We start from the raw sequence: 27,927 nt of genomic DNA on the forward strand, positions 1-27,927 counted from the left end.
AGTGAGACAAGTTGGGATTCTTGTTTAATTATGATAAAGAGGCTCCTAATAATCAAATATGACCTATCTACTGTGCTGACAAATTTGCCAAAAGCTCCTTAGAATTTAGATACTTCAGAATTGCTGATATTAAAAGACTGTATTCCTACACTGAAACCAGCTGAAGTATTAGCTACTATTATGTCTGGAAAACATTATCCAACAATTTCAGTAATCGTTCCTCTCATTCAAGCTATGCAGTTTCCTCCACAAAATATTAAAGTATCCACATCTTTAAAAGAGAAACTTATTCAGTCTACACATCAGTGACTTGGGTGCCTGGAATAAACTAAAACCATTAACAATTTTGGAAGTGATGAAAAATAAGAGAGAGCAAATTAACCCACATATCACAACAATTTCCTATCCCAGAATTAAAATATTCAAAAAATAATGTAAAATAAAATGGTCCAATTGATCTACAAAATCTCCTAGACAAACTCATTTAGTCTTAGTCATAAACGATTAACTAGAGAAACACATACAGATGACAACCTCTGAAAAACAACTGCAAAATCACCAGTAGTTAACACATTAAGCCCTGGAGTGAATTTTTTTGTGAGATCTGTGCACTAGAAATTAATGTTAATACAGCTGTGTGACACACAGTAGTCACATGGTTCACCAAGATCACAGCACCATGAGACAGTGTCTGTGTCATATGGGGCTTAACATGTTACAAACTCTTTATCCTCATTTAAATGATGGGTAAAATAGAATGATACAAAGAAAACAATAAAGTTCAGCTGACTTTAGAGTTCATTCATAATCCTATAACAATCTCAAAAGAGATAAAGCCTTATCACGACTATCTAAATTAAATTAAAACAAACATAAATCCCTTGCCCTTATGTAATCTTGAAGTACTTTGTACTTGAGTCTGAGTGCACATTAGATTCCCATGAAAATTGACACTTGAAATATTTTATATAAAATTAAAAATTCTTACCTGATGTGGCACTGGCACTGTGAGACGTAAAGCGAGGCAACGGGCTTGAGACAAGAACATCCTCAACTCTTAAGCCCTAAAGAGAAACATTTGTTTAAGATCAATTCATTTTTCAAGCAAAAAAAATAAGCACACCTTATGATTTTGGTCTGTAGCGATACCACAAAACAACTCCGATGATTAATAGTTCGCAATAAACTGAATCAGGAACTACCAGTGGAATTTATATGAGCAGGAGCGTTCTAATTGTATAATCTGAATGCTAAATATAGCAAAATTTGTTGTAGATTGTATAACCTGCAAACATTTATTACCGTCCGTCTACGACTTGACCTAAGTGATATTGCAACAATTTAAAGAATTGTAATAATAAATAATAATAATAAATTGGGCAAATATTAAATATTAAAAAAAATACTCACTGGTGCTTGGCTCTCGGAACTCGGGTCACAAGTTAAAGTGAAAGAGGTTGGACGAACAGTGTTGCCAATGATCGTGTGACTGTATTGATCCACTTCAGAATTGACAGAAATAAATGTTTCATTTATATAATATTACATGTATAAATGACATAGAAACAAGTTAAATATGTAATATCTAATATATCGCTACATTTGTGTTTAAAAAAAATTAATCAATCCATTAAAATTCCTCAAATCTTAAATTCATCCGCCCGTTTTAGGCAACCAGTTTTTCATACGATGCCCTAACGATGTCATCCATTCGAGAAAAAGTAGAAGAGAGTGACAGTGACAGTGACAGTTCTTCCAGTGACGTTTGCACATGTGATATTCTGACATTTCTAAATTTGTTTACCAGGATCTCAAAACTGCTTTAATTATCTAATCTTTTATTATCTATATATAACCAAATAACAGTAATGATAGTTGTTTGACAGTCATTTTCCATGTATTATTATAATTATTTAACATTATGCACGCATCACACTCAAAGGTAATAAACGCTTTAACCAAATTTATGATAATTTAATGCATAACAAATTTTTAGGATGGCAATTTTCAAAGACAGGGATCGACTAGAAGAGTTATCCCCTCAGAACCGATTTCTTACCCTTTGGGAGACAAACAGAATGAAGATGTGCAAAAGTTGTACAAGTTATATAAACAAGAATATGTTATTTTAGCAGAATAGTAAGTTATTGCATTTTGACCTGTAGACCTTGTTTATTATTTTGGTTTGCTTTTAGTAAAATGGTACAAAATGAAAACATACCCGGTGTTTATGTTATACCGTCTAGGGAGTCTTCATTAGGTGAGAAAAATTCATTTGTTTATGTAGGTCACACTTTTTTCTTTTCAAGCTGTCTGCTTTCAGTAATGGTACCTACTATTCAGGGCCGTAACTACAATGTTGGGGGCCCCGGGGCAAACGTAATCTGGGGGCCCCCTAAAATGTTTGATATTTAACCCCTTGAAAACGCATTTTCCCTCCTGTGTGAACACCACTCTCTTCTTTCTATTTTTTTTTCAGCATGTCTTGCAATAATTATAAAATTAGCAGCGCTAATGAATACATCTTCATCTGTATCTGACATTGTGGACGGATCATCAACAAATGCGTTCGTACGCTACAATGTAAATGGTCTTACTTTATAGTGAACGAATAACCAAGCGAACTACCAAGCAAATGTAAATGCTACCAAGCAAAAGGTGCCTTAAGCAACTGCAATGTGAGCCAAACACAGTCAGTGAAGCTGGTCAGTGTAGTGGTGGGACTGATCCTAATGTGCTCATTCTATCTTACCCTTACCCTTCTTTTCAAAATGTGGTACCATGTGATTCCTTTCACATACCAAGATGTGGTCTGGGAAAATTGGTTAAGACAAAGTAGCTGGGCTGGGACCTGGGGCCCCTACTCTGGTTGCATTTTAATTTTTATTTCGTCAAAATATCTAATTTCCTCAGCAACAATTTATATCTTTACGAAAGGTCTCGGGGGCCCCAGCTTAGCCCAGGTCCCCTCTGCCAATGGCATTTTAGGTTTTGTTACGCCAAAATAACTAATTTCCTAACTAATAATTTAAATTTTTATGTTAAGGTCTCTGTTTTATCTGTTGTTCCTCTTTTAGGAAGGAAAGAGGAACAACAGATAATATATACGTACTGAGAAATATAATTGAAAGGAAAAAACGAAATAGGAGAAGACTTATATATTACGTTTACAGATATTAAAGCTGCTTTTGACTGTATAAATAGAGAAGTAATATGGTCAGTAATGGAAGATCTGCAAATCCCGCAAAAGATAGTAAGCGTGGTAAAAAGTACATATAGAAACGTACCTGCTAAAGTACAAATAAACGGAAACAGATCGCCAATAATAAACCTAAGGAGAGGAATAAAACAAGGAGACAGTCTCAGCCCAGTTTTGTTTATATTAGTAATGGATAGAGTAATGAAGAGTGCTAAAAGAAGGTCAAGGCAATTACAGTCTATAATAGGGTACAGGAATTTAGTACCAGTGAGAATGGAGGGATTACTATATGCAGATGACTTAGTAATAATAGCAGACAATAAAGAGAAAATGCAAAAATTAATCAATATATGGGTGGAGGAAATAGAAAATTTGAAAATGGAGGTAAATGTAAAGAAAACGAAGACCATGATAGCATCCCAAAAGAAAAGGGAAGAAATAAACCAAACGATATTTAGGTGCAAAAACAAAATAATAGAAACAGTCTCGACGTTTGAATACCTTGGAGTAATAATATCAGAGGATGGAAAGATAGATCAAAAAATCTCATACAGAGCGAAAAAAGCAAATAAGATCTACTATGCACTAAATAAAACAATATTTGGAAAGGAAGAAATAGATTAAGAAATAAAACTGAAGGTATACAACGCAATCTCTGTGCCAACCTTAATATATGCAAGTGAGACATGGGTAAACAATGCAAAAATAGACAGTACAATAAACGCAGCGGAGATGAAGCAGCTAAGAAAAATAGCAGGAAAAACGAAATTGGACAGAATAAGAAATGAAGATATTAGACAAATACTGAAACAGGAATCGATAATAATCAAGATACAAAAAAGAAAATTAAAATGGTATGGACACATTAACAGAATGGACCCGGGAAGACTACCAAAGTAGGTGATGGAATCGAAAAGATATGGTAAAAGAAGGGAAGGGAGGCCAAGGAAGAGATGGATCGATCAGAATAGAAATTGGACAGCAAAAAGGAAAAACACATCAACAAATGAAAGAGTTAGCAAAGGACCGCAAGAAATGGAAGAGATGGATAGAAGATGAATAAAACTTCTGACGCCCCTGAGGGGCATAAGGAGTTTCGAGAAAGAAGAAGATGTTAAGGTCTTGGGAGTCCCAGCTTAGCTCAGGTCTCAGGGCCCCTGTTCTGTTCCAATTGCATTTTAGTCGAAAAGACTAATTTCCCCAGTGAAAAATTAAGACTTTATGTTGCTGTCTTTTTAAAATTGTGTCATTTGAAAATATTTCGTTGATGTCGGCTTTTAAATTACATATTTTTATTTTCCTCGTTAAAATCTATGCACAGCCAACCAAAAGTAGGCCTCTGTGGGGCCCCCCTTGGCCGGGGGCAACCGGGGCAGTTCCCCAATGGTAGTTACGGCCCTGCTACTATTATTTAATTGTATATTTTGTTTTTATTAAAATGGTATCTATCTATACTAAGCATAATTTCAAACATAAATATTTAGTTCAGAGTTGTATGGACAAAAGACTATGAAGGATAGTGTAATCATGTATCAAGGAAGTTGTAGTGAAACCACTAGATAAGGAAATGAAATATAAAAATGTTAATCTGTGGTTTTAAATTTAGACATTATTGATGTTTCTAGAGAAATAATAAATACAAATACAGTACAGTAGGAAAAATGAAAGAATACCCATGAATGAACATATAAAACACGCTGTATTTTCCTGTCACTGTGTCACACAAAAAATTGGCCAGTGCAAGTACATGTAATAATTATTGTTACATGTACTTGCACTGGACAATTTTCTTTGTGACAAGGTGACAGAAAAATACAGTGTGTTTTATATGTTCGTTCATAGGTATTCTTTCATTTTTACGACTGTAAGTAGAAACATACAGCTTTTGGTTTTGATTTCTATAGTAAGAAGTATGGACTGCATTATGCAAAAAAAATAAACTTGTTTTTAGCATATTATTGTTGCTATCTTGGCTGTTGAGGATACTATTTTGTAGAATATTCTCTTCAGTAAGCTGCTCACAATTTGTGAGATCATCTTCAGCAGCAGAATATTGGTCAAATTCTTCACTTCCTATAGGTAGTAGTAGTATATTCAGAGTTTGCGCTTAGCGAGACATCAGTACATGACCGTTGTCATCATTGTGGATAGCTACTGAGACTGTCTTGACCAAATAATGCACTTTCATACTAGCTTATATCAAAACCAAATGTATGCCCTACTTATGTCATTAAAAACGGCTGGTTGTTTTATACAAAGTCATACAAATGTATCAAGTTAAGTAAGTTCTTGTAACCTGGCTAAAGGGTAGTGTCTCAAACAGGGTTGGCAAAAACCAAAGGTTTTTTCGAAAATACCAAAAAAAACCAAGGTTTTTTGGTTTAAACCAGGTTTACTTGATACAAAGTATAATAAGTCTAAATAAGTACTTTAAAAATGAATAAATTATTTAATAAAGTAATAGTCATAAACAATGAAAAAAATGAATAAGACAACTTGTACTATTTACAACACACACAAAAAATTAATATAACAAAAGAAAATTTTCAAACGTAATAATATTCAAAATAACTAAGTTCGAAAGTAAAAAAATAGAATTTATTTATTTTAATTTTCTTCATTTGTGGCAGCTGTAGTAAAAACTTTAAATAAAAACACCAGTTTAGAGTCTCAATAAAACAAATAAAAATAAAAAAACCAGATTTTAATGGTTTAAACCAACGTTTTAAGCATGTTGGTTTAAGCCTGTCAACCCTGCTCTCAAGCAAGTGCCTCTAACATTACTTAACAACTTCTTACTTAGTTAGGTCTGACCGCTTTATGTGCCCTCCAAAACACAGTGGTAGCTCAGTTAACTCATAAATTGAAAAAGGACATCGCACACATCTTATGGAAAATATAATGTCACTCAAATTCAATAAAATTTATATGAATATATTCGTTTCAATTTAACGATCAATTCTTATCATTGCGCCAACTCTTAATTTTCAATAATAAGAGCAGAAATTGATATAAATCAATCTGAAGTCAAATGGGTAGGTACATAAGTTAGAGAGAGAAAAAATATTTTAAAATACCCAAATTATAGTTAGTTCATAAATCTTCTCGAGCTCTTAAGCATCTTATTATAATAGTTTCACTAATCCGCTTAGGCCCAGCGGGGTTTAAGCTGTTTTGAATAGCACCCAGAGCAATAGTGATTATAACTGACACGTTTATAGACTCCAAAAATGTGATTTCGATCAACTTTAATTGCAATTTGCGCCGTAATTAATCATAATTAAGAGTTGGCGCAATGATAAGAATTGACAGTTAATTTAAAACGAATCTATTCGTATAAATTTTATTGAATTTGAGTGACATTATATTTTCCATAAGATGTGTGCGATGTCCTTTGTTAGTGCAAATATCAAGAAGACAAACAAAATACCTAAATAAAAAATGAATAACCATTTTCAGTTTCTAAACAAGTTTCAAAGTTTTTTTTAAAATATCTAAATAAATACTACATTTGGAGGATGTTATACAGTACGAAGAAACAGAAGAAAAACCTGTGAACTTTGTTTGATAAATTTAACAAAAATAATGAAGGCAATAATTGGTAGAAACCCTTTCAGAAATTGAAGAAATAAAAAAGCACCAATAAAGGTTTTTAAGGTACTCCTACATCAAAATGACATTTCAGGAATACAAGTAATACTATTTAAAATGAGAACAGGAATGTATCTGCAATAAATGTAATTATGAGAAATATAATAAAATACAGTAAAAAATAACAATATAATCTTTTTTGTTTTAAGAAACCATAAAATAGCATTGAAAACTCTCAACTTTGATTTTTAAACTGATAATAAATGTATTATAAAATAAATCTTTTTATCAGAGGTTCAAATTATTTAAATCAATGATAAGATTGTTTTAGATAGTATTAATGGTTCATATGCTATTTGATATTTGTACACAAAAACACAATTACTTGCAATAATATATAGATCTGTCAAAAATATTTCACAAAGACTCTTAACAGTGTGATATTTACATAATTTAATAATAAATATAATTACTTACTATTTTCAAAAGATTGCAAAGAAGAAATTGTAAGAAACCCAACTGCATATTACCATTTTGTTACAAAAGTTAAAAATGAAATATTGAATAAAGACAATCTCAATAAAACCAGCCCCCTTTCTACATATGTATGACCTCAAATATTTATTTCAGCAAAAAATGAAGGAATATAATCTCTCTCCATTTTTGTTTAGGTACATTTATGTTGTAAGTTAATAATAAACGAGATTTTTAACTAGGAAAATATCGAAAATGCACAAAAAAATTTGTAAAACAGAAATTGTAGGAAATCGCAGTTGTAAAAACCTCAGTACTTACTGTTTTTGTTGAAGAGAAATATTGAGCAAAAACGGTTCACTTGTGAAGGTTAGAATAATAAAATTGGGGTAGATCGCCATTCAAGGTTAGGCCTGGTTTTTTCGTGTAACCTGACTGGACTATTATTACAAATTAAAAGCAATAAATATGATTAAACATCAAGTTTATTCTCTGGTTAATTTTAAGTATTTCTCAAAACTTTTGGAGTATGTGCTACCGATCAGAATCCTCTACTTTAGGTTCAAAAATTATAGTATGTAATGCCACTGGTGTGTGATGACTATTATAATGTGGTGTAGTGACTACAATAGTGAGCACTATTGAAAATGAAAGAATTCCAGTGAATCTTAAATTTAGCTGTTTCTGAGAACATATCGTAAATATTAAGTCCAATAGTAAAAACACAAATGTTATTTCACCAATATTGTCGTTATTATCTTTTGAAGCTCCTAATGTTAAATGTTTTTTTTTTTTAGTATGGTTTGGAGTAATATTTGTAAGGAGTGGATGTTATGAAGAGGGTATTTTTAGGTTTACTATATTTTTGGATGAAGAATTTCCTGATTCTGGACATCCTGTGAGTATTAAATAACTATTATAATTATAAGAAATAGGTATACTTCTTATGTTAGGTCCATGACCTGTCTTACTGGGTTATGAATTCAATTAACTGCTTAGCCTTGTGCTGCAATTATAAATTGTGAATAATTAACTTTTTTTAATTATAAATTACATTACAGTACACATTTGAGAATACAAAGAAACAAAGTTCAATGGTGTATTATATCCTCACTAACAGAGCAATGTATCGCAACAAACAGAGATAAACAAGTACAGTTGCCCCTTGATAATCCGACAGGTATGGGACCAAAGGGGTGTCGGATTATCAAAAGTGTCCGGATTACCGAAAGTGATCACATATTTAAAATTGTTCTAAACGAAGCAAATAAAAGTTTGAAACTACGTATTACTGTATATAAAAACCCTATCGAACTGAACTGCTCACGGAAAACACACGAAATGAAGCCATCCTGTAAGAATGAGATACATGTCGCGACACGTTTCAGTACAAGCAGACCCGGCGGCGACCTTGACGTGAGGTGCGTCGGACTACTGAGCATGTCGGATTGCAAAACGTCGGAGTATCAAGGGACAACTGTATTAGATGTGAGGAATCTGACCTCAGCAAATATGGAAAGTTCTTCTTCCTGAGTGGCTGTACAACTCAGGGAGGGTGAGTCTTCATCGCATCCACTATAGCCCTCCATCTTCTACGATCTTGCGCTTCCATCTCCCATTGTTGTACCCCAATCCTAGATAAATCAGCTTCAACATCATGCTTCCATTTGTTTCTGGGACGGCCTACTGATTTACTGTCTGGTCTCTCAAAATCTCGGCTCTCGCTATCTGTAGCGGCCACCAATTTTTCTGCAAGATTTTAAAAAAATCATCGGTGACCTAAACTTGAGCCCAGAGCAAATAGACTACGTCGACGAACCTGGGTTAAATTTGAAACTTCTGCCCAGAAAAATCTTTGCACCCCGAAAGAAACATTTGCTGCGGAGTTTAAAGTCAGTAAAGGGATGATAACGGCCGCCTTGTGTTCAAATGCTTCAAGCATCCACAATGACCCCTTTTTGTCATTGCCATCGCAGTTTTCGGCGATACTTCCTCTGGAAGCACTTAATGGCCCCTTGATCTATCGGCTGTTGAAGACTGGGAACAGCAGTTTAACTTATTTTTCATCGTCACACTGAATATCTTCCTAGTGAGTAAGCGCGTTGTCAGGAAGTAGAAGTGCTTTGATGGGCAGTTTTAATTTTGTCAATTTTTTTTTACTTTGGGAACAAATTCGTAAACAATTCCCTGAACAAATATGTGTTCATCCACGCTGATTTCTGCGACCGATAATACACTGGGAGAGTTTCCACGTTTATGTTGGAAAAAACTTTGGCCAAATATAGAAGATAAGATTGACCAAGCAAACACAACAGCAGATGAGCCAAACAAGATTCTTGTTAACGAACCTGATGACAATGCAGCTCTATTGCACGACCTTCAGCAACTACCGAACTGTGGTCTCATTGTTGAAGAAGATGTTTTGGAGTGGATCGTTTGAAAAGGGGCTACACAACGAGGTTTTGAACGACGACTAAATCGCCGAGTGTGCCATTCGAAGAAAATAAAATAAGCCACGTTGAAGATAAAGCAGCTTTGCAACTGGCAGCTACCTATATCGAACAGCAAAAAGAAGCAACTGCCATCGATATTATGTTTATTAAAAAGTGGCGTGACTTTGCACATAAAAAATCATTAAAAAAGAAAAAATAGCAGATTTTTAAGTGTTTACGAAGCCAAACCACCAATGTTTGGTGATATTTTTAAATTTTATTAGGCATATTTACAGTTCTGTAACTTTGTTTTGTAGTATTTTCTGTCTTTTCATATGTGTTAAATAATAATATATGTCAGAGTATCCCTCTGTGTTGTATTCTACGGAATGTGAAAGTGTTATGTGCTTGCTAGATCCGTACAAACAATAAATGGGCACTTTTTAGGTAGGCATCTGTTAGTTCGGCTAATTTTAAGTTCGACCTAGGGTCCAGTTCCGAGGTGCCGAACTTACGGGAGTATACTTTCTATGTCTAACGATGTTTTCAGTACCATACAGAGTCACCAATTTAGCATTACGGCGCTTTCTTCACTCTTCTGTCACTTTATGTCTTTGAGAGTCAAATATCATTCTAAGAACCTTCATTTCAAATACCAGTAGCTTATTTATTTCCCGCTGATGTATAGTCCATGTTTCATTTTTGTCCAAATGTGGAAAGTGATCATTATTTACTACTGGATATACTTGGCTCTGATAGTAAATGGTGTAAGACAGTAAGGTCGAATACTGAACTACAAATAGAGAATTTTCAGGACAAACTAATAAGATTGCAATACTACAAAAGCAATAAAATATTTCAAATGAATACAGTTGAAGAAATAATTCGATGCCTCAGAAGCCAATAGGTGTAAATCAATAAGTGTTTAAAATGAGATACTAAGATGTTTCTGACAATAGTTGCAGAAATATTAGTAGTTATTAAAAAAAATAAACTGTCTTTATTTATCATAATATGGGTAACATATTCATAAATACAAACAAGGAAATAATAATATTATATATAATAATAAGTGTTATATCTCATAAGTCATTTTTAGGAAGAATGTGACTTACACCTTACACCGTTTGACTTCTGAGGCATCCAATTGATGGTAATGGAAACAGTGCTATGAATTAAAAAAAATCCACAAGGAAAAGAAAATGTTTTTCCTGTAGTTGGCTGTATACCATCAATCACAAAATTGGAAAAAATTCTTTGTAAAAGGTATACAATTTTATTAAAATCCCTTTACAGGGCTACATCACAACAAAACGTTTTCGATTTTTATAAAAAATCATCATCAGTGTTAGATAAACTGGATGCTAGCTGAGCCACAAAAGAAAAATATCCGTGTAAAAACCCTTTAAATACAATATCGATGCGTTAAAAGTGCATACTTCAACAAAAAGCCTAATGATGGTCACATGGCAACTAGGATAATGCCCTAAGGTAATGTATTGAAATTTCCCAACACGTGGGATCCAAATTGAGTTATTTACATTTCAATGACTTAATGGCAACTCTCAGTTGCCATTAAGTCATTGAAATGTAAATAACTCAATTTGGATCAGTTGCCATTAAGTCATTGAAATGTAAATAACTCAATTTGGATCCCACGTGTTGGGAAATTTCAATACATTAGCTTAGGACATTATCCTAGTTGCCATGTAACCATCATTAGGCTTTTTGTTGAAGTATGCACTTTTAACGCATCGATATTGTATTTAAAGGGTTTTTACCCGGATATTTTTCTTTTGTGGCTCAGTTAGCATCCAGTTTATCTAACACTGATGATGATTGTTTATAAAAATCGAAAACGTGTTGTTGTGATGTAGCCCTTTAAAGGGATTTTAATAAAATTTTATACCTTTTATAAAGGATTTTTTCCAATTTTGTGATATGAATTAAATTATCGAGCAAATGTAGAGAAAGAACTAGAACAGCAGATAAAGCGAACAAAATATCTGTATACTTTATCCTTTGAGGACCGTGCCATTGTCAATATACTTGTATTTTCTTTTAGAAAGTGATATTTCATACAAAAATATTTCATCCTGTGATAGACGCTGATTCTGGTGAACTGAATCTGTTAAAAGCTTTTCCACAGTGGTCTAAGTTAGAGGAACATATTTGGCAAGTTGTTAAATATATACAATGGATTTTTCTAGACATGGATAGAAGTATTGAGCATGCTGTTAATACGGAAGCTGCAGAAATGTAAGTAGATCAGTGATTAGATCGTTTTTTACTTATTTAGATATCGTTAGATATTGTAACTTTCTTATTTTTATTGTGTTTATTATTTCGTATTATTTGCCCATTTCTCGCAATACTTCCGTGTTAGTTTTCTTCTGTGTCCATGCTATTCTAAGAATCCTCCTGTAATACCACATTTCAAAGGACTGTAGCTTATTTATGTGTTCTTGCTTCAATGTCCAGCTTTTAAGTCGAAAACATGTAGCATCAAAAAACTCTTACTTTCAGTTCTAATCTAAGGTCTGTGTTGCATAGAATTGTTTTCATTTTTACAAACGCATTTCTTGCTATTTCTATCCTGACCCTTATTTCTGTTGTTTGGTCATTATTGCCTGAAATCCAGGTTCCTAGGTATTTGTATTTATGAACCCTTTCTATCGCTACATTTTCCAAATGTATGTTTGTTTGTATATTTGTTTTCTTTGTTATTATCATGTCTTTGGTCTTTTTTGTATTTATTTTAGTCCATATTTTTCACAGAAACTGTTTGTTTTGTTTAGCAGTAATTGTAGTTGTTCAGCAGAGCTTGCCATAATCACAGTGCCATCTGCATATCTTATGTTGTTAATAGGTCTTCCGTTAATTATTATTCCTTCACTTTGAGATAGTAATGCTTGTTCAAAAATACCTTCAGTATAAACATTAAATAGTAATGGAGACATAATACATACATTTACATACATACATACTTTGTTTATAACATACATACATAACGTTTTCAGGTATAACTAGTGTGACCAACTAGCCCGAAAAATCCGGGACATGGCCCGAATTACGAAGTAGTGTCCCGGCGTCCCGGACAAGGCTTCCGGGCTATCCGAATTTTCAACTTTTTGGTAAAATAATTTTATTTTGAAATTTTTAGTACATTATGTATTCTTCTAAGAATTACGCCCGGTTTCATAATCAACTTAATGTGAACATTAACTAAAGTTCACTTTAACGTTGACATTTACCCATATGAATTGCATTGACAAGGGTACCAACTTAAAACCTAAAGTCCACTTTAACTGATTATGAAACCGGGCGTTAGAGGTTTTCTTCTCATTGTTAAGCAAATTAAGTTGTCCGACAAATATGATAGTAAGAAGTAATCAAAAATGTTCTGAAGTTGTTTTCTTGTGGAATTTTTGACAATTACATTTTGATAGGATTAATCCACAATCAAAAACTTGAAGCCTTTGAGATGTGGCTATACAGGCAAATCCTAAGGATATCATAGACGGACAAGATAACCAACGAGACCATACTAAGAAGAATGGGTAAAGAAAGAGAAGTGATGTTTACATTTAAAAAGAGATAGTTAGAATATCTCAGACACATAATGAGAAACGGAAATAAATACAGATTACTTACTGAAAATAATCCTTCAAGGCAAAGTATTCGGAAAGCGAGGTATAGCGAGAAGAAGAATGTCATGGTTAAAGAACCAGAAGAAATGGTTCTCCACCACAACAACTAATCTATTTAAAGCATCTGTTAATAAAATAATTATAGGCAGAATGATCGCCAATGTTCGATACGGATAGGCACCAAAAGAAGAAGAAGCCACAATTGTATGACACTTACATTTTTATATTAACCTAAGGTTATAATACCTATTTACATGAAAATTCAACATCAGTTGATTTTTCCTTTTTTGAGAACGATTTCCGGATTAAAAAAAAACTAAGAAAAATGTAATTATTACAGCCACTTGTAGCTTAATCCTATCAAAAATATCATTGACAACATAAAAATGTTAAATAATCAATAAAATGATGATATTGAAGTTCTGACAAAAAAAATGGCCCGATTTTTATTGAAAACTCCCGGATTTTAGATATTATTTTTCAGCCTTGTCCCGAATTGGACTGAATTGGAGTTGGTCACACTAGGTATAACGTAATACATACATACATAACGTTTTCAGGTATAGAAACAATCTCCAAGAATTCAAAGAAAAAGCTGCAGAACTGGTTAAAGAGAGCAAATCGCATCTGTTTGATGAGCCAGCTGTAGATGATAAGCATTATATTACTTTTGAACCATACGATCCTGAAGTCCATGACAAGGTAAAGAATGTCTGTATTTTGCTTTAATCTTTTTTTAGTGATTTTACGTATCCTATCCAATTCCATTTCATTTGCGCAATTCTTCCAATTACATCTTCCGCCTTCGACCTGCTTCACACGTCCTTATTTCATATCTATGTTTTCTCAGAGATACTCATAACATAGCTCCTTTGATGGCCCTCTGGGTCGTTCTCAATTTATTGGCTGATAACTCTTAACTTAACATAAAACTAGACTCAGCACAACTATCAACCAAAATATACTGAGATATTTTGGACATATAACTAGAAGAAAAGAAGGCATGGAGCGAATAATAGTTAAAGGCAACGTAGAGGTCAGAAGATCCAGAGGAAGATCTGCATTACGATGGACCAAATAAAGGACATAACTGGTTACTCATTCTCCGAAGCAAAACAACACGCACAGGAGAGAGAGAACTGGACAGAAATAGTCAAACGACTTACATGACGCCACTACATCCTTACGAAGGAGAACAGATAGATGAGGAGGAACTCTGTAAGTGTCACGGTCTGCATTCCATAGGTCATAACTGGTAGAATACAACGGTCGGAAGTTTTTTCAGCACTTATGAAATTCATTGATCTGCATTTCTTTATCTTCGATTTTATGCTGAAGTGATAATTGTAATAGAGCTTATTTATTACTATGCGTCAACATTATCATCCTTGGTGTTACAGCAAATATCATCTATGGTGAGGTGCGCAAAAAATACGTATTTTTAACTTAAGTTACCGACTTATCGCACAAGGCACTTTTAAAATCTGCGCAAAGAAACCACTTCCGCTTCAATCTTTATTTCTTTATTATCTATTTCGTTATCTACATCATCCTTCTACGTTAGGCTTAGCCTAGTCCTACTCTATTTTCCCACTGGCATTAATAATAGAGTTTGTTTGGATGGTAGTTTTCATTTAGTCTGATGAGAGACATACTTACCTTAGCCATTGTATAAAAGATATTACATATCTGGCATCTACTATTTCTTATCTTCTTCTTCTTGTAGTTCCTTCTCCTATCGGAGGTTGGCTATCATCACAGCTATCCGTACCTTATTGGAGGCTGCTCTGAAAAGATCTGCTGAGCTGAAACTATACCAGTCATTAAGTTTCTCAGCCAGGAAATTCTTCTTCTACCTATAGATCTTTTACCCTTTATTTTACCTTGCATTATGAGCCTTAATAGCTCATATTTCGCACCTCTGGTAAATTGGCCTAAATATTCTAGCTTTCTTGTTTTGATGTTCTTTATCACCTCGCAATCCTTTTGCAGCCTTCTTAACACTTCTGCATTTGTAACTCGTTGGATCCATGGTATTTTCAAAATCCTTCTATAGCACCACATCTCAAAGGCTTCCAACTTCTTTATATTTTCTACTTTTAGTGTCCAGCTTTCCACTCCATACAACAAAGTCGAGAACACGTAACATCTTAAGGCTCTTATCGTCAGCTCTAGAGGAAGGTCTCGATTAACAAACATCTTTTTCATTTTTATAAATGCTTGTCTTGCAATTTCAATGCGTGTCCTGATTTCTCTACCCTGGTCATTGTTTTCATTTACCCAGGTTCCCAGATATTTGTAGTTATTCACTCTTTCTACTTGTTTCCCTCGATATCCAACCTTCCTACTGTATGTTGCTTAGAAATAATCATGAACTTGGTTTTCTTAACGTTCTATTGTAGTCCATAGTCCATACTGACTTGATGTAATCTATTTACTAATAGTTGCAGTGCATCTAGACTGTCTGCAAAAATAGCGGTGTCGTCTGCGAATCTTATGTTGTTCAAGATTTTTCCGTTTATTGATATACCCTGTTCTTCCTCTGATATTGGTTCCTTAAAAATAGCTTCGCTGTACATATTGAATAACAATGGAGACAACACGCAACCCTGTCTAACACCTCTCTTGATTTTTATGGCCTCTGTTTCGACATTTTCGATTTTATCTTATCAAAGTCATATACCCTCCTCCAAATGCCGTTTTAAAAAAATAGACTCAGTATTACTTTTAGGGCATTTCTGTCGCATCACGTATCCAAGATTCACTACTTTTGTAGATTTTGTTTCAGGATGGCTTCATTAATGATGCGTTATGTTGAAGATACCCTAAGGATGTGGTGAGAGCACCACTATCAAATAGTTATATTCAGTGGCGGCTGGTCAGAGGAGGAAGGGAGGCTTAACCTCCCCATACATTTTTTACACACGCTACACTGTTTTGTTTACTTTGCTATTTTGCTTCGCGTTAGAGATATCGCAAAAAGTTATTTGAACAAGTTGTTCCAAATAATATTCTGACCCCACATACCAAATTTCAGCACAAAATTCGCACTTTTAGTTTTTTCATTATTTGTAGTCGGGATCCTAAAATCGCAGAGGAGGCTGCTGGCCGGAAAATCTCACTTGCTAATGCTCCGCGTAGCCCAGCAGCGTTTAAGGCCGATGCCACATTATGCGTTTTGACCGGATGCGGTGAAACCGCATCCGTTTCCAACGCAACCGGACCGGCCTGTCACACTATGCGTTTAGTCTGGTGAGTAAGCGCGTACCGATGACTCAAAACGCATCCGTTTCCAACGCAACCGGATCGATCTGTCACACTATGCGTTTTCACCGGATGCGGCGGAAATGCATCCGGTCAAAACGCATAATGTGGCAGCGGCCTAAGGATGGTTTAAGGAGACCCGGTCTCCTTAGAGCTGCACATCGCTTAACGCACACGCTGCCCGGAGATCGGGCAAGTGAGATTTTTCGGCCAGCAGCCTCCTCTGCGGATTTTAGGATCCTGACTACAAATAATGAAAAAACTAAAAGTGCGAATTTTGTGATGAAATTTGGTATGTGGGATTAGAATAATATTAGGAACAACTTGTTTAAATAACTTTTTCCGATATCTGTAATGCAAAGCAAATATCGGTAATTTACCGTGTTTTTGCATTCGCAGAGTAAGCCGCTTTTAGAATTAAAAAAAAATCAGTTGAGTATCTTAAACAATGTAAACCTTCAACCTGTATGGACTGCAAAACTTCAAATCTGTATTTATTTTGATATGCATATCTACTTACAGAGATAGAATTGTTAACAAATAAACGACACAAACTTTGGTAATACACTTTTACAATTATACTAATTATTTTTAAAATAAATAAATAAATAAATAAAAGCTTTATTGTCCAACAGGTATCCATTTATAGGACAATTTTACATTAATTTAAACTATAAACTATAAAAGAAAAAAAGAAAAGATAATTACCAAGTGAATTAAGAATTCAATTGAGACTTAGCCATTCTGACGAGTTGACTTATACTACAGTTGAATATATCACAATAGTTTACCAAACAATTATAATTTTCACACATAACAAATATGGGGGAGTTTAATATCAGGTTTGTTCTGGCTTGTGTAGTTCTGAACGTGGAAACATTTCTAACAGGATAAGAAGGTACATTAAAATTGATTTGTTTGAGAATATCGGGGCAGTCAATTGAATTATGCAGCAATTTAAATAAAAATATTAGTGAAGCACAATTTCGCCTCATTTCTAATGAAACCATACCTAAACGTATTACACAACTCACTATTTCTGATACCTCTCTCTGGATATATGCCGTTAATCTTAAATGATAAATATTTCAAAAATTTACGCTGCACCTTTTCAATCAACTGCACATGTGAATTATAAAATGGAGACCAAGCTATAGACGCATATTCTAATTTACAACGTACATAAGAGAAATATAGTAATTTGACAGTTTTTATTTTAGTAATATTTCGGCTATTTCTGACTATAAATCCATATGATTTAAGTGCTTCAGAAACTTTTAAAGATATATGTTCAGTAAATGAAAGTTTACAGTCGAAAATTATGCCAAGATCTTTAATTTTATTCACATGTTTCAGTTCGCTACCATCAATAGTATAAACATAGTTTATACCATTATGTTTCCTTGAGTAACTTACAACTTTGCATTTATTTGCATTAAGATTTAAATAGTTTTCTTTAACACCATTCATGCACACCACTCAGTTCATTCTGGATAGTGTGACAATCATTGATACGTTAATTTCTAAGTAAACTTTTAAATCATCTGCATAACACAAACAGAAATTTTCTCACATAAGTCATTAATAAATAACAAAAACAAGAGTGGACCTAGATTTGATCCTTGTGGGACTCCAGATGAAGGTATGTATTTGTGAGAGTTATAACCATTATAAGATACAAATTGAGTTCTACCAGACAAATAGGATTTTATGAAAGCGACAGCATCTTTAGAAAAACCAAAAAGGGACAATTTGGAAAGAAGAACTCCATGATGAATTTTGTCAAAGGCCTTTGAAAAATCAGTATTTATGTTACAGTTCAAGTTGATTCTCAGTTAGAGTTGACTCCAACTAGTTGGAGTCAACTCCAACTGAAACGAGCAGTAAAAGTTGATTTTAAAAATTTAAATCAACTTTTACTAGTTGGAGTTGACTCTTCCTGGATCGATTCAGTAAATGTTGATTATACGAGAATCTTAAGTGCATTTTTGATGAGGGTGCTTTTCTTTGTTTTGACCGTTTCAACTACTTATTAGTATAGTCTGTAACGTCGCCCCCGTTAGGTAAATTATTCTGATTCGATTTTTTGCACAAACTTACTCAAAGAAATACATCCGTATAACAATCCTTATAACAAATACACAGGGTGTCATGCGGTACCGCGGTCGAAAAATTGTTTAACCAATTTCAGTAAAGTCAGTCAGTAAAGTGACTCTTTATCGAACGAGTCTGATATTACGAGCAGAGGAACAGACGCGTCCGATAAAGAGTATTGAGGTGGTGCGTACAAAATTGTATCGTCAATCATAAAAAACATTAACACTTACTTACAACTTTGAGGAAATTTTTTTAACTTTAGACGAAATAAAAAATTCGTATGACAGTAATGACAGTAATCACAGATGACTTTTGCATGATGGCCGGTTTTGATGTTTAATCGATAGTTATCAATATTGTATACATACCTACCTAATTACTAAATCTGTAAAGTTTTGATTTATTTTGTATGAATATAATTGCGAAACACTACAGAATTATACTTTTTGACATACATTTTATTAATAATAAGATAAATTTTGTATAATATTTTTAATAATTAAAGTAAATCAATTTTAATTTCACTCAAATAAATAATCGATTGCTGCCATTGACCACTTACGTTCAATCTCGGTTAATTTTATTAATTATTGCGGCAGGTAAAGTAACATTCTTCTTTCAATACAACAAAGTGTTACTTTACTGCCGAAAATGAGGGCAAATGAGTACAATAATGAATGATTTTAGTGACGTTTGGCGATAAACAATGATTTTAAACAAATTCGCAAAAATACACACACCGGCAAAATTAGCCGAACACCTTAAAAATGGGACATGTTTGATGTCTCGAGTTTCCTAAACCACTGATCCGATTTGCGTGATTCTTTTAGTATGTTATAGCGTAGCCTTATTATTTAAGAATATCGTTGTAATAATATTGTTGCTAGACAGATAAATATCATTTTATACCGGGTGTACAAACCATGCTGTGTTTTTTTTCTTAAAGTTTGGAACACCCTGTGGAATATTCTAGCACATGTGAAATATTAAAATACTCGATTGTAGATTTAGGCTTTCTTAACATTTTTCTTTTTGATTCATTTACTTATGTGAGATAATAAAAAAGTTATATGCGTTAACAACTACTATCCATGTTTTTCATCAATAAATCTTCATAGTAGGGGAGGAAAGTATACTAAATTTGCAGTTACTCGAGATTTATGGGAACCTATTGGATTGTGAAGAGTATGTGCTAAAATCAGAAAAAGGTTAAGTTAAATTTTCCATAAAGTGGGGGACATTTCATTTTTTAATTTAATTTTGCATTTGAAACAATGATTTTTCTCCGATTATAGATCCGCTATCTATCCATAATTAGAAAAAATGTGTCGAATAAAAGTTGCTTATTTTTACGTAAAGAATCCAAATCTGCAATAAAAATTGGGGGCTCCTATTTGGGATTTTAAATTAAATACCCCACCCCACTTCCGTGGAGGTTCTTGACACCCCACGGAGAGGGGAGGGGGTAAATTAAAAATTTTAAATACGAACCCTGCGATATTTCGAGAAACGAACATCAGATCGTAAAACTGCAAAATACACCTATTCAATATTTTTCAAAAATCTACCGAATGGCACCAAACACGACCTCCATAGAGGTGGGCTGGGGGGTTACTTTAAAATCTTAAATAGGAGACATCTTTACAAACTGCAAATTTAGCATACTTTTCTCCCCTACTATGACGATTTATTGATAAAAAACATGGCTAGTTGTTAAAGCACATAACTTTTTTATTTTCCAACATAAGCAAATTAACAAAAAAAGAAAATGTTAAGAAAGCCTAAGTCTACAATCGAGTTTTAATTTAAAAATATTATACAGGGTGTTTCATTAATAATTGTCCATATAGTAACTGGAGAAACTTTAGCACAAAATACGAAGATTTAACCTAAAACACTTAAATAAAATGTGGTTCCTTACTGAGTTACAGGGTGTTTTATCTAAAAATTTAAAAACTATTTTTGCTCAGCATTTTCAAACTATTCGACGTATCCTTTTCATACTTGGCAGTTAGTATAAGTACTGTACAAGCTACTAAATTATGTTAAACAAACGTTTCTGGCTATTACCAGAGGCGTACGACGGGGGAAAGTGAATGGTTGACCCTTTCCAAATTCTACGCCACTGGCGAAATTGCTATTTTAGTTCAATTTTTGGATTCTCCAATACTTTCTATGAAAATAATATACTCTTCATTCGTAACGATAAAGGCATTCGTTTTTGAGATCTTTTAAGTTAAAAATGAAACGACACGGTTATTTTGATTAATGTATTGTGTCGCTTCATTTTTAATTTCAAATACCTCGAAAACTAATCATTTTATCGTTACGAATAAAGAGTATATTATTTACATAAAAAGTATTGCAAAATCAAAAAATTACACTAAAATAGCAATTTCGTCAGTGGCGTAGAATTTGGGAAGGGTCAACCAGCCGCTATCCCCTGTCGTACGCCTCTGGTTGTAGCTAGAAACGTTTATTTATCTTAATTTAGTAGGGTGCATAGTACCTACACTTTCTGCCAAGTATGATAAGGATACCCCAAATAGTTTTAAAGTACTGGGTACAAATAATTTTTAAATTTTAATCATATGAATCATATCATAAATTAATCAAAATAACTGTGCCGTTTCATATTTAACTTCAAATATCTCGAAAACGAATGGCTTTATCGTTACCAATGAAGAGTATATTATTTACGAAGAAAGTATTGGAGAATCTAAAAATAGTACTAAAATAGTAATTCCTCCAGTGGCGTAGAATTTGAGAAGGGTCAACCATTCACCATCCCCTGTCGTACGCCTCTGGTAGTAGCTAGAAACATTTGTTTATCATAATTTAGTAGGGTGTCTAGTAGTCGCACTTTCTGACAAGTATGAAAAGGATACGTTGAATAGTTTTAAAATGCTGAGCAAAAATAGTTTTTAAATTTTTAGATAAAGCACCCTGTAACTCAGTAAGGAACCACATTTTATTTAAGTGTTTTAGGTTAAATCTTCGTATTTTGTGCTAAGGTTTCTCCAGTTACTATATGGACAATTATTAATGAAACACCCTGTATATACTAGAATATTCCACAGAGTGTTCCGAACTTTAAGAAAAAAACAGTATGATTGTAACACCCGGTATAAAATGACATGTACCTGTCTAGCAACAATATTATTACACCGATATTCTTAACTAATAAGGCTATAACTTACTAAAAGAATCACTCAAATCGGATAACAGGTTTAGGAAATTCGAGACATCAAACATGTCCCATTTTTAAGGTGTTCGGCTAATTTTGCCGGTGTGTGTAATTTTTTCACTTCGTACAAATTTTTTTTAGATCCGTTGGGCCTTTTTTTCTCTAAAATTGACTATTGTCGAGTTATTAGCGACTTATAATTTGAAAAACACCAAAATAACCATTTTCAAGGTTTAATAACTCGGTTAAAGATAATTATTGTGAAAGTCGAGCGAGCAGCCGTGGAGTAACGGCATAATCACTGGCCTCATACGCCAGTGCACGTGGGTTCGAGCCCTGCTAAAGACAAACCATTTTCATTTCCAATAATGACACGAGCCGTCTCACCGTGCCTCGGAGAGCACGTTAAGTCGTCGGTCCCCCTGGGCTAGTGTACATCGACACTAGTTACTTAAAACAGGGTTAAAGATGTAATTGGCGCCGGAACTGTCCGAAAGGCAAAAATGTCATACGATATTATATAATATGAAAGTCAGAAACTAAAAAAATCAAAGATTAAAGCTACCTCTATAAGATCCTGAAGAAATTTTTGTCATTATTTCATTAATAAGATATTATTTTTAATTATCAACAATGAGCGCTAACCGTGTATTGAGGCGGCCGTCAATGTGAGTGCGAGTGAGATTCACCATTGGACGGCTGGAATGGTGAATCTCTTTAGCACTCACCATTGACGGCCGCCTAATACGCACTTAGCGCTCATTGTTAATAATTAAAGATAAAGCTTAGTAATAAAATAGTGACAAAAATTTCTGCTGGATCTTGTAGAGGGGGCTATAAACTTTGGTTTGGTCACTTTCTGACTTTCATAATAATGGATTTTAACCGAGTTATTAAGCCTTGAAAATGGCTATTTTCTCATTTTTCAAATTCTAAATCGTGTATAACTCGACAACAATCAATTTTAGAGAAAAATCACAAAATACCTTTTTTTGCTCAGAATAACCCAAATGATCTAAAAAAAAAATTGTTCGAAGTGAAAAAATTATTTTTGTAAATTTTTCTAAAAAAAATTGTTTAAACAATTTATCGATCAAGGTACTGCCTGGCACCCAGTAGATTTGTTATAAGGACCTCTTTTTGAGTAAGTTTGTGCAAAACATTCGAATTGGAGTAATTTACCTAACGGGGGCGACGATACAGCCTAGACTAATTTGAACATATTCAGTATTAATTTCTAGAATCGGCTGTTTGTGTGAATCAGAATCAACTTTTACTAAATTGCATTGGGAAGAGTATACTTTTCCTAGTTGGAGTCTACTTTTACTAGTAAATGTTGAATATAAATCTTCATTTTATATTTATAATCAACTTTTACTGAAACCAGCCGTTAGAGTTGACTCCAACTAGTTGGAGTCAACTCCAACTGGATAATCAACTTGAACTGTAACATATATAACGCCAACTTGGGATCTCCTATCCAACGCCTTAGATATGTATTGTGTTATTCCCAATAAGTTTGTAACTGTGGATCGATTAGCAATGAATCCATGCTGATATTGTGAAATTTGATTACGAGTGAAAGAGTATATACGATTATAAAGTATGATTTCAAAAATTTTGGATAAATTGCATATAATAGATATGGGCCTTAAAATGATATGATAATATGAAATAATTATGAATTATGATATTATCAAAATGTAAATAAAAAATAGTCAAAAAAATGGTGCCTTAAATTAGATTTTTTTGGCGGATTTTTTTTGCTAGTGCAAATTTGTCTAGATAATTTACAGTTAGGTATAGCCTCCCCTATTGAAAAAATCACGAGCCGCCACTGGTTATATTAGTCATTGAGTCCAGTCCTTAGTGTCACAATATGAAACAGAAATCATTAACATTGAAGTTGTAACTGCATATTGAAGTATGTTTATCCTGAGAATAAATGAATTTATAGTTTTTTCATATACAGCTTTTTTTGGCCGCCTAAAAATTGAACTTTTTGCTTCACAAATAAGCTGACACACGTTATGATTAATGATTTCTCTCATCTGTCTAATTATTCTGTAATATTAGGACTCAACGACTTATTAAAATAGATAACAAAACCTAAATTTTAAGCGTTTAATCAAGCCTTTAGGTGATCGAGAACCAAAAATATGGCAGTTTTAATTTTAACTTTAATCTGACGAATCAAACTTTAATCTTACTACACAAACGGCGGCAAGCTCAAATCTTTCGTGAATTTTGGGGCACCCTACATATGGCGTATACAGGGTGTTTGGTAAAGAATGGGTTAGCTTAACCTTAGATTCCTGAGGTTAAAATAGGTCGAAACCTTAGTACGAAAGTTGATAATAACAAAAATACAGGGTGTCAAAGTTAAACTTTTATTTTATTTATTTTTGAATATTTCCTGACATGAGATAACAACACGAAATTTGGTAAGTGAAATTTTTTTGGGACGAGAAAACTGAATTCCCCACCAAAAATTAGATATTACCCAGAGGGCGCCACATAATATGTCTTTAAGCGCTCATTTTATATGTTAAGTTTTTGATATCTCCCACTCTACATAATTTTGAGATCAAAACTTTTATTTCCCTATTATTCAGAATATTACAGAATGTATTATTTTCATAGAAAGTATTGGAGAATCAAAAAATTATGCTAAAATAGCAGTTTCGTCAGTGGCTTAGAATTTGGGAAGGGTCAACCATTCACTATCTCGTGTCGTATGCCTCTGGTAGTAGCCAGAAACGCTTGATTAATACAATTTAGAAGGGTGTACAGTATTTAAAATTGCTGCCAAGTATGAGAAGGATAATGATTTTTAGTAACTACAATGAAATTCAAAAAATTAAATTTTGTATAGTAGATTTAAAATGCGTTTATCTCGAAAACGGTCGAGTTTATCGAGATAAATCTAGTATACCTTTTTTAAGTAAAAATAATAGAGGAATAAAAGTTTCGATCTTAAAATTATGTAGAGGGGGATAAAAAAAATTTAACGTATTAAATGAGCGCTGAAAGACGTATGTGGCGCTCTCTGGGTAATATATAATTTTTGGTGGGAAATTTAGGTTTATTGTCATAAAAAAACCCCACTTACCAAATTTCGTATTGTTATCTCATACCTGTCCGGACATATTCAAAAATAAATAAAATAAAAGTTTAACTTTGACACCCTGTATTTCTGTTATTATCAACTTTCGTACTAAGGTAAGTTAGCTTAAATCGACCTATTTTAACCTCAGGAATCTACGGTTAAGCTATGGCCCATTCTTTAACAAACACCCTGTATATGAAATTTTAGTTTAAGGAATTTTCTGATCATTATTCCGTCTGTCTGATTTTTATGTACTTAAATTCTTTCAAGGTGAAGGCCACAATGATCAACAATCAAGTCCAAGAACAAACGACAAAGCTGGGATTATCTTGGGTGTTACCTGGAAGCAAGAAACCTTTGACAAGGCCGCCAACTCCAACTCCTACAGAATGCGAGTTATGACACACGCTTCTTCTTAAGGTGTTCTTTATCGTTAGAATCCAATACGTCCTTCAAATTGATTCGTCCATTTCGTACAGAATTATATAGTTTGATATAAGTATTTGAAGACTGACAAATTATATAATTATTTATCAACAAAGACACATTTGGGAACATTATTTTGAAAGTTTTAATTCAGTGTAGAAAGTAGGTAACAAAATTGTTATAAATATTGAATGTTCTTTAAATATTTACCAACAGCAGATGTGTGAGTTATACGAGGTATACGCCAAAAGTATATCTGAACTTCTTTCACAATTCCACAATACTTTATTTTTCGTCATACAGTTTGTGACATCCTCTCAATTAGTCGTCACTCGACTTAATAATATGCTCCCTCAGTTCACAATTCAGTCTTTGTAATGGCTTTCAGTTTTGCCAAAACTGTCTGATAAAACCTTGTGTTTATCAAAAACTGTTGCACCTAGTTCTATGAATGTGCTGGCACATTATCATGGGTAATAAACTAGCTGCCGTTCGCCCAAAAAGGGACGATACAGAGTAAAGTGAGCTGTTGAAAAGCTTTGTTGATAAATTATGAACATATGTCGAATACTTTTGGAAGAGACCTCGTTTAATTCAATATGAAACCACGAAAAACTTTTACATGGTCAAGGGGTCCCAATTTTTTTACAGTTCTATTTTCATCTTAAAAATGTGCCTCGCTATACTTTATTTCACGTTAAAAACGGAACGTTGGGATTATTCAGATCAGTATTGCCAAACCTCTCAGACACGTGTTGTGCTACTGGACTGGACTGTGCTACAGACGGCGTGGCATCGGTGCGCTTCTATCGTCCATAAGAAATACGTAGCCATATCTACGCAACGTTCTGTTCTTAACGAGAAACGGTCTATACCATAGAAAAAAATTGGGAGAACATGTCCTTTATATATCCAAAGCAATCGTATACATATTATTATCATGAATTTTATAAATATTTGAAATATTTTCGAACACGAATATGTGTCTCACAGAATGTGTCTTTGTTGTACATTTTTTTTTAAATCATGACAAAATCGGAAAATAAAAACTCTTGTGAGTGTTCAATATTTTACGATCCATAAAACTCTTTAGATATTTTTGTAGAATTTCTTTGTAACCAAATCTTCTATTTTGAACTAATGTGATATTCCTAATCAAAAAACACTAATTTTTAAGAATATATATGGAGTTTTTTGGATGACCTGTACATAGTGTTCATTTGTTAATAATTACTATGTTATAACCAGGTTATTGGTTCTTGCAATATATGAGAATTGTTCTTTTTACCTATAGGACAGTTGTTGTACATAGTTTGTTGTAGATGTTAAGTCCTCATTTGTCAGTGTTTTATTTATTGTATTAGAATTTGGTTTTAGTGTTATCGAGAATTATTTCCAAATCTTCAGGTAAAATTATGTAGTCACTTTTATTTGAGATTTACATCATTAACGCTATCTCACGTTCTCTTAAGGGGGGGGGTATGGTTTGAAATATTTAATTTTTTTTTATTATTTCAAATAAAAGTGCATACTTTCAAGAATACTCTCTGAAAATTTCAAAATAATCGGAGTAAAATTACCAGAGATACAGGGTGTTGAATATCCCTACCTTCGACTCGCTTTGCCGCGACTTCGCGCCAGCACGCTTGAGCGTAGTGAGAAACGTTACTCCTCGATTCAAAAAACATATTCCAATGTGCATCACTTTACGATTTGGCAGACAAATAAGAAGATGAAGATGTATAGTTGTAAGAACTTTAAACGCATTTTTCTCAAAACTGCTTTTTCAAATGCGGTGGACATTGTAACTGAAAAACTATTCGGCCGATCTACCTGAAATGTTGCACAGATTTTCTTTAGATATTTCATGAGGTAACAACGTCGAGATATTTTTCTTTTTTTGCTTATTTTTTGTTCAACAATAATAAATCTGTTGATTTTCACAAAATTTTTACCAAAAATTTCATTTTTTTGATTTCTGAGTGATACCAAAAATTCAAAAATCATTAAGAATAAAAAAATTCGACGTTGTGACCTCGTGAATCTCATAAGCTAATTAAATCTTTTTGAATTTTTTGTTTCGTATGATCTAGTGACGAGTTCTGATGTCCACCGCAAAATCCATTTTTTTATGAGCTGCCTGTCAAAATTTGTCACCAATGGCTTATTTTTCAATATTTTGGACTGAATTTTTTTCTAAATATTCTTTGAATTGTACTTAATATGTTTATTTAATTTAAAAAATAAAATAATTGTACCATAGCTTCGAAAAAAATTCACAAATATGTGCTTGGTATGTTGACTTCAAACCATACCCCCACCCCCTTAATCGCTGCTCATCCAGAATGATACTGTGGACTTTTCGAGCAAATTCGGGGTAGTAGCAATTATTGTTCCGATGTCCGCAACAGTTCATCATTGATATTGTGCTTTGATTTCGGTGCTTTATACTGGAAAGAACTATATGTAATAATAAATGATTTTACTGAGTGGTAAGC

General features: G+C 33.3%; 2 protein-coding genes across 3 annotated transcripts in view; one reads left to right on the forward strand and one right to left on the reverse strand.

Moving 5' to 3' along the window:
* Positions 1-1,373, reverse strand: part of LOC114349533 (uncharacterized) — a 34,646-nt gene extending 33,273 nt beyond the window's left edge. The window contains exons 1-2 of the mRNA XM_028299942.2: positions 1,124-1,373; positions 989-1,064 (exon numbers count right to left, since the gene is read on the reverse strand). Coding sequence (XP_028155743.1) covers positions 989-1,048 — 60 coding nt within the window. The 5' untranslated portion in view covers positions 1,049-1,064; positions 1,124-1,373. The remainder of the gene's footprint in view (positions 1-988; positions 1,065-1,123) is intronic.
* A 261-nt stretch (positions 1,374-1,634) lies between these two features.
* LOC114349532 (protein crossbronx homolog) lies at positions 1,635-27,918 on the forward strand. 2 transcript variants are annotated; one of them, XM_050643129.1, is made up of 7 exons: positions 1,635-1,942; positions 1,997-2,139; positions 2,196-2,260; positions 8,062-8,162; positions 11,762-11,955; positions 13,907-14,048; positions 16,135-16,875. In XM_050643129.1, exons 1-7 carry the CDS (start codon positions 1,922-1,924, stop codon positions 16,162-16,164), a joined length of 696 nt encoding a protein of 231 aa, XP_050499086.1. In that variant the 5' UTR covers positions 1,635-1,921; the 3' UTR covers positions 16,165-16,875. The 2 variants fall into 2 exon arrangements, with proteins under 2 accessions (XP_050499086.1, XP_028155740.1); XM_028299939.2 differs by lacking the exon at positions 16,135-16,875 and adding an exon at positions 25,274-27,918 and having other exon boundaries at positions 1,645-1,942.
* Positions 27,919-27,927: the final 9 nt, after the last annotated feature.

Source organism: Diabrotica virgifera, chromosome 1, assembly GCF_917563875.1.
Source record: "Diabrotica virgifera virgifera chromosome 1, PGI_DIABVI_V3a".
Lineage (NCBI taxonomy): Eukaryota > Metazoa > Arthropoda > Insecta > Coleoptera > Chrysomelidae > Diabrotica > Diabrotica virgifera.

Excerpts from the sequence above, each read along its gene's own strand:
- LOC114349532 (XM_028299939.2), top strand. The coding sequence starts at position 1,922 with ATGCACGCATCACACTCAAAG. Across the intron at positions 11,956-13,906 it reads AATACGGAAGCTGCAGAAAT|GTATAGAAACAATCTCCAAG; the intron begins GTAAGTAGATCA and ends TAACGTTTTCAG. Across the intron at positions 14,049-25,273 it reads ATCCTGAAGTCCATGACAAG|GTGAAGGCCACAATGATCAA; the intron begins GTAAAGAATGTC and ends AATTCTTTCAAG.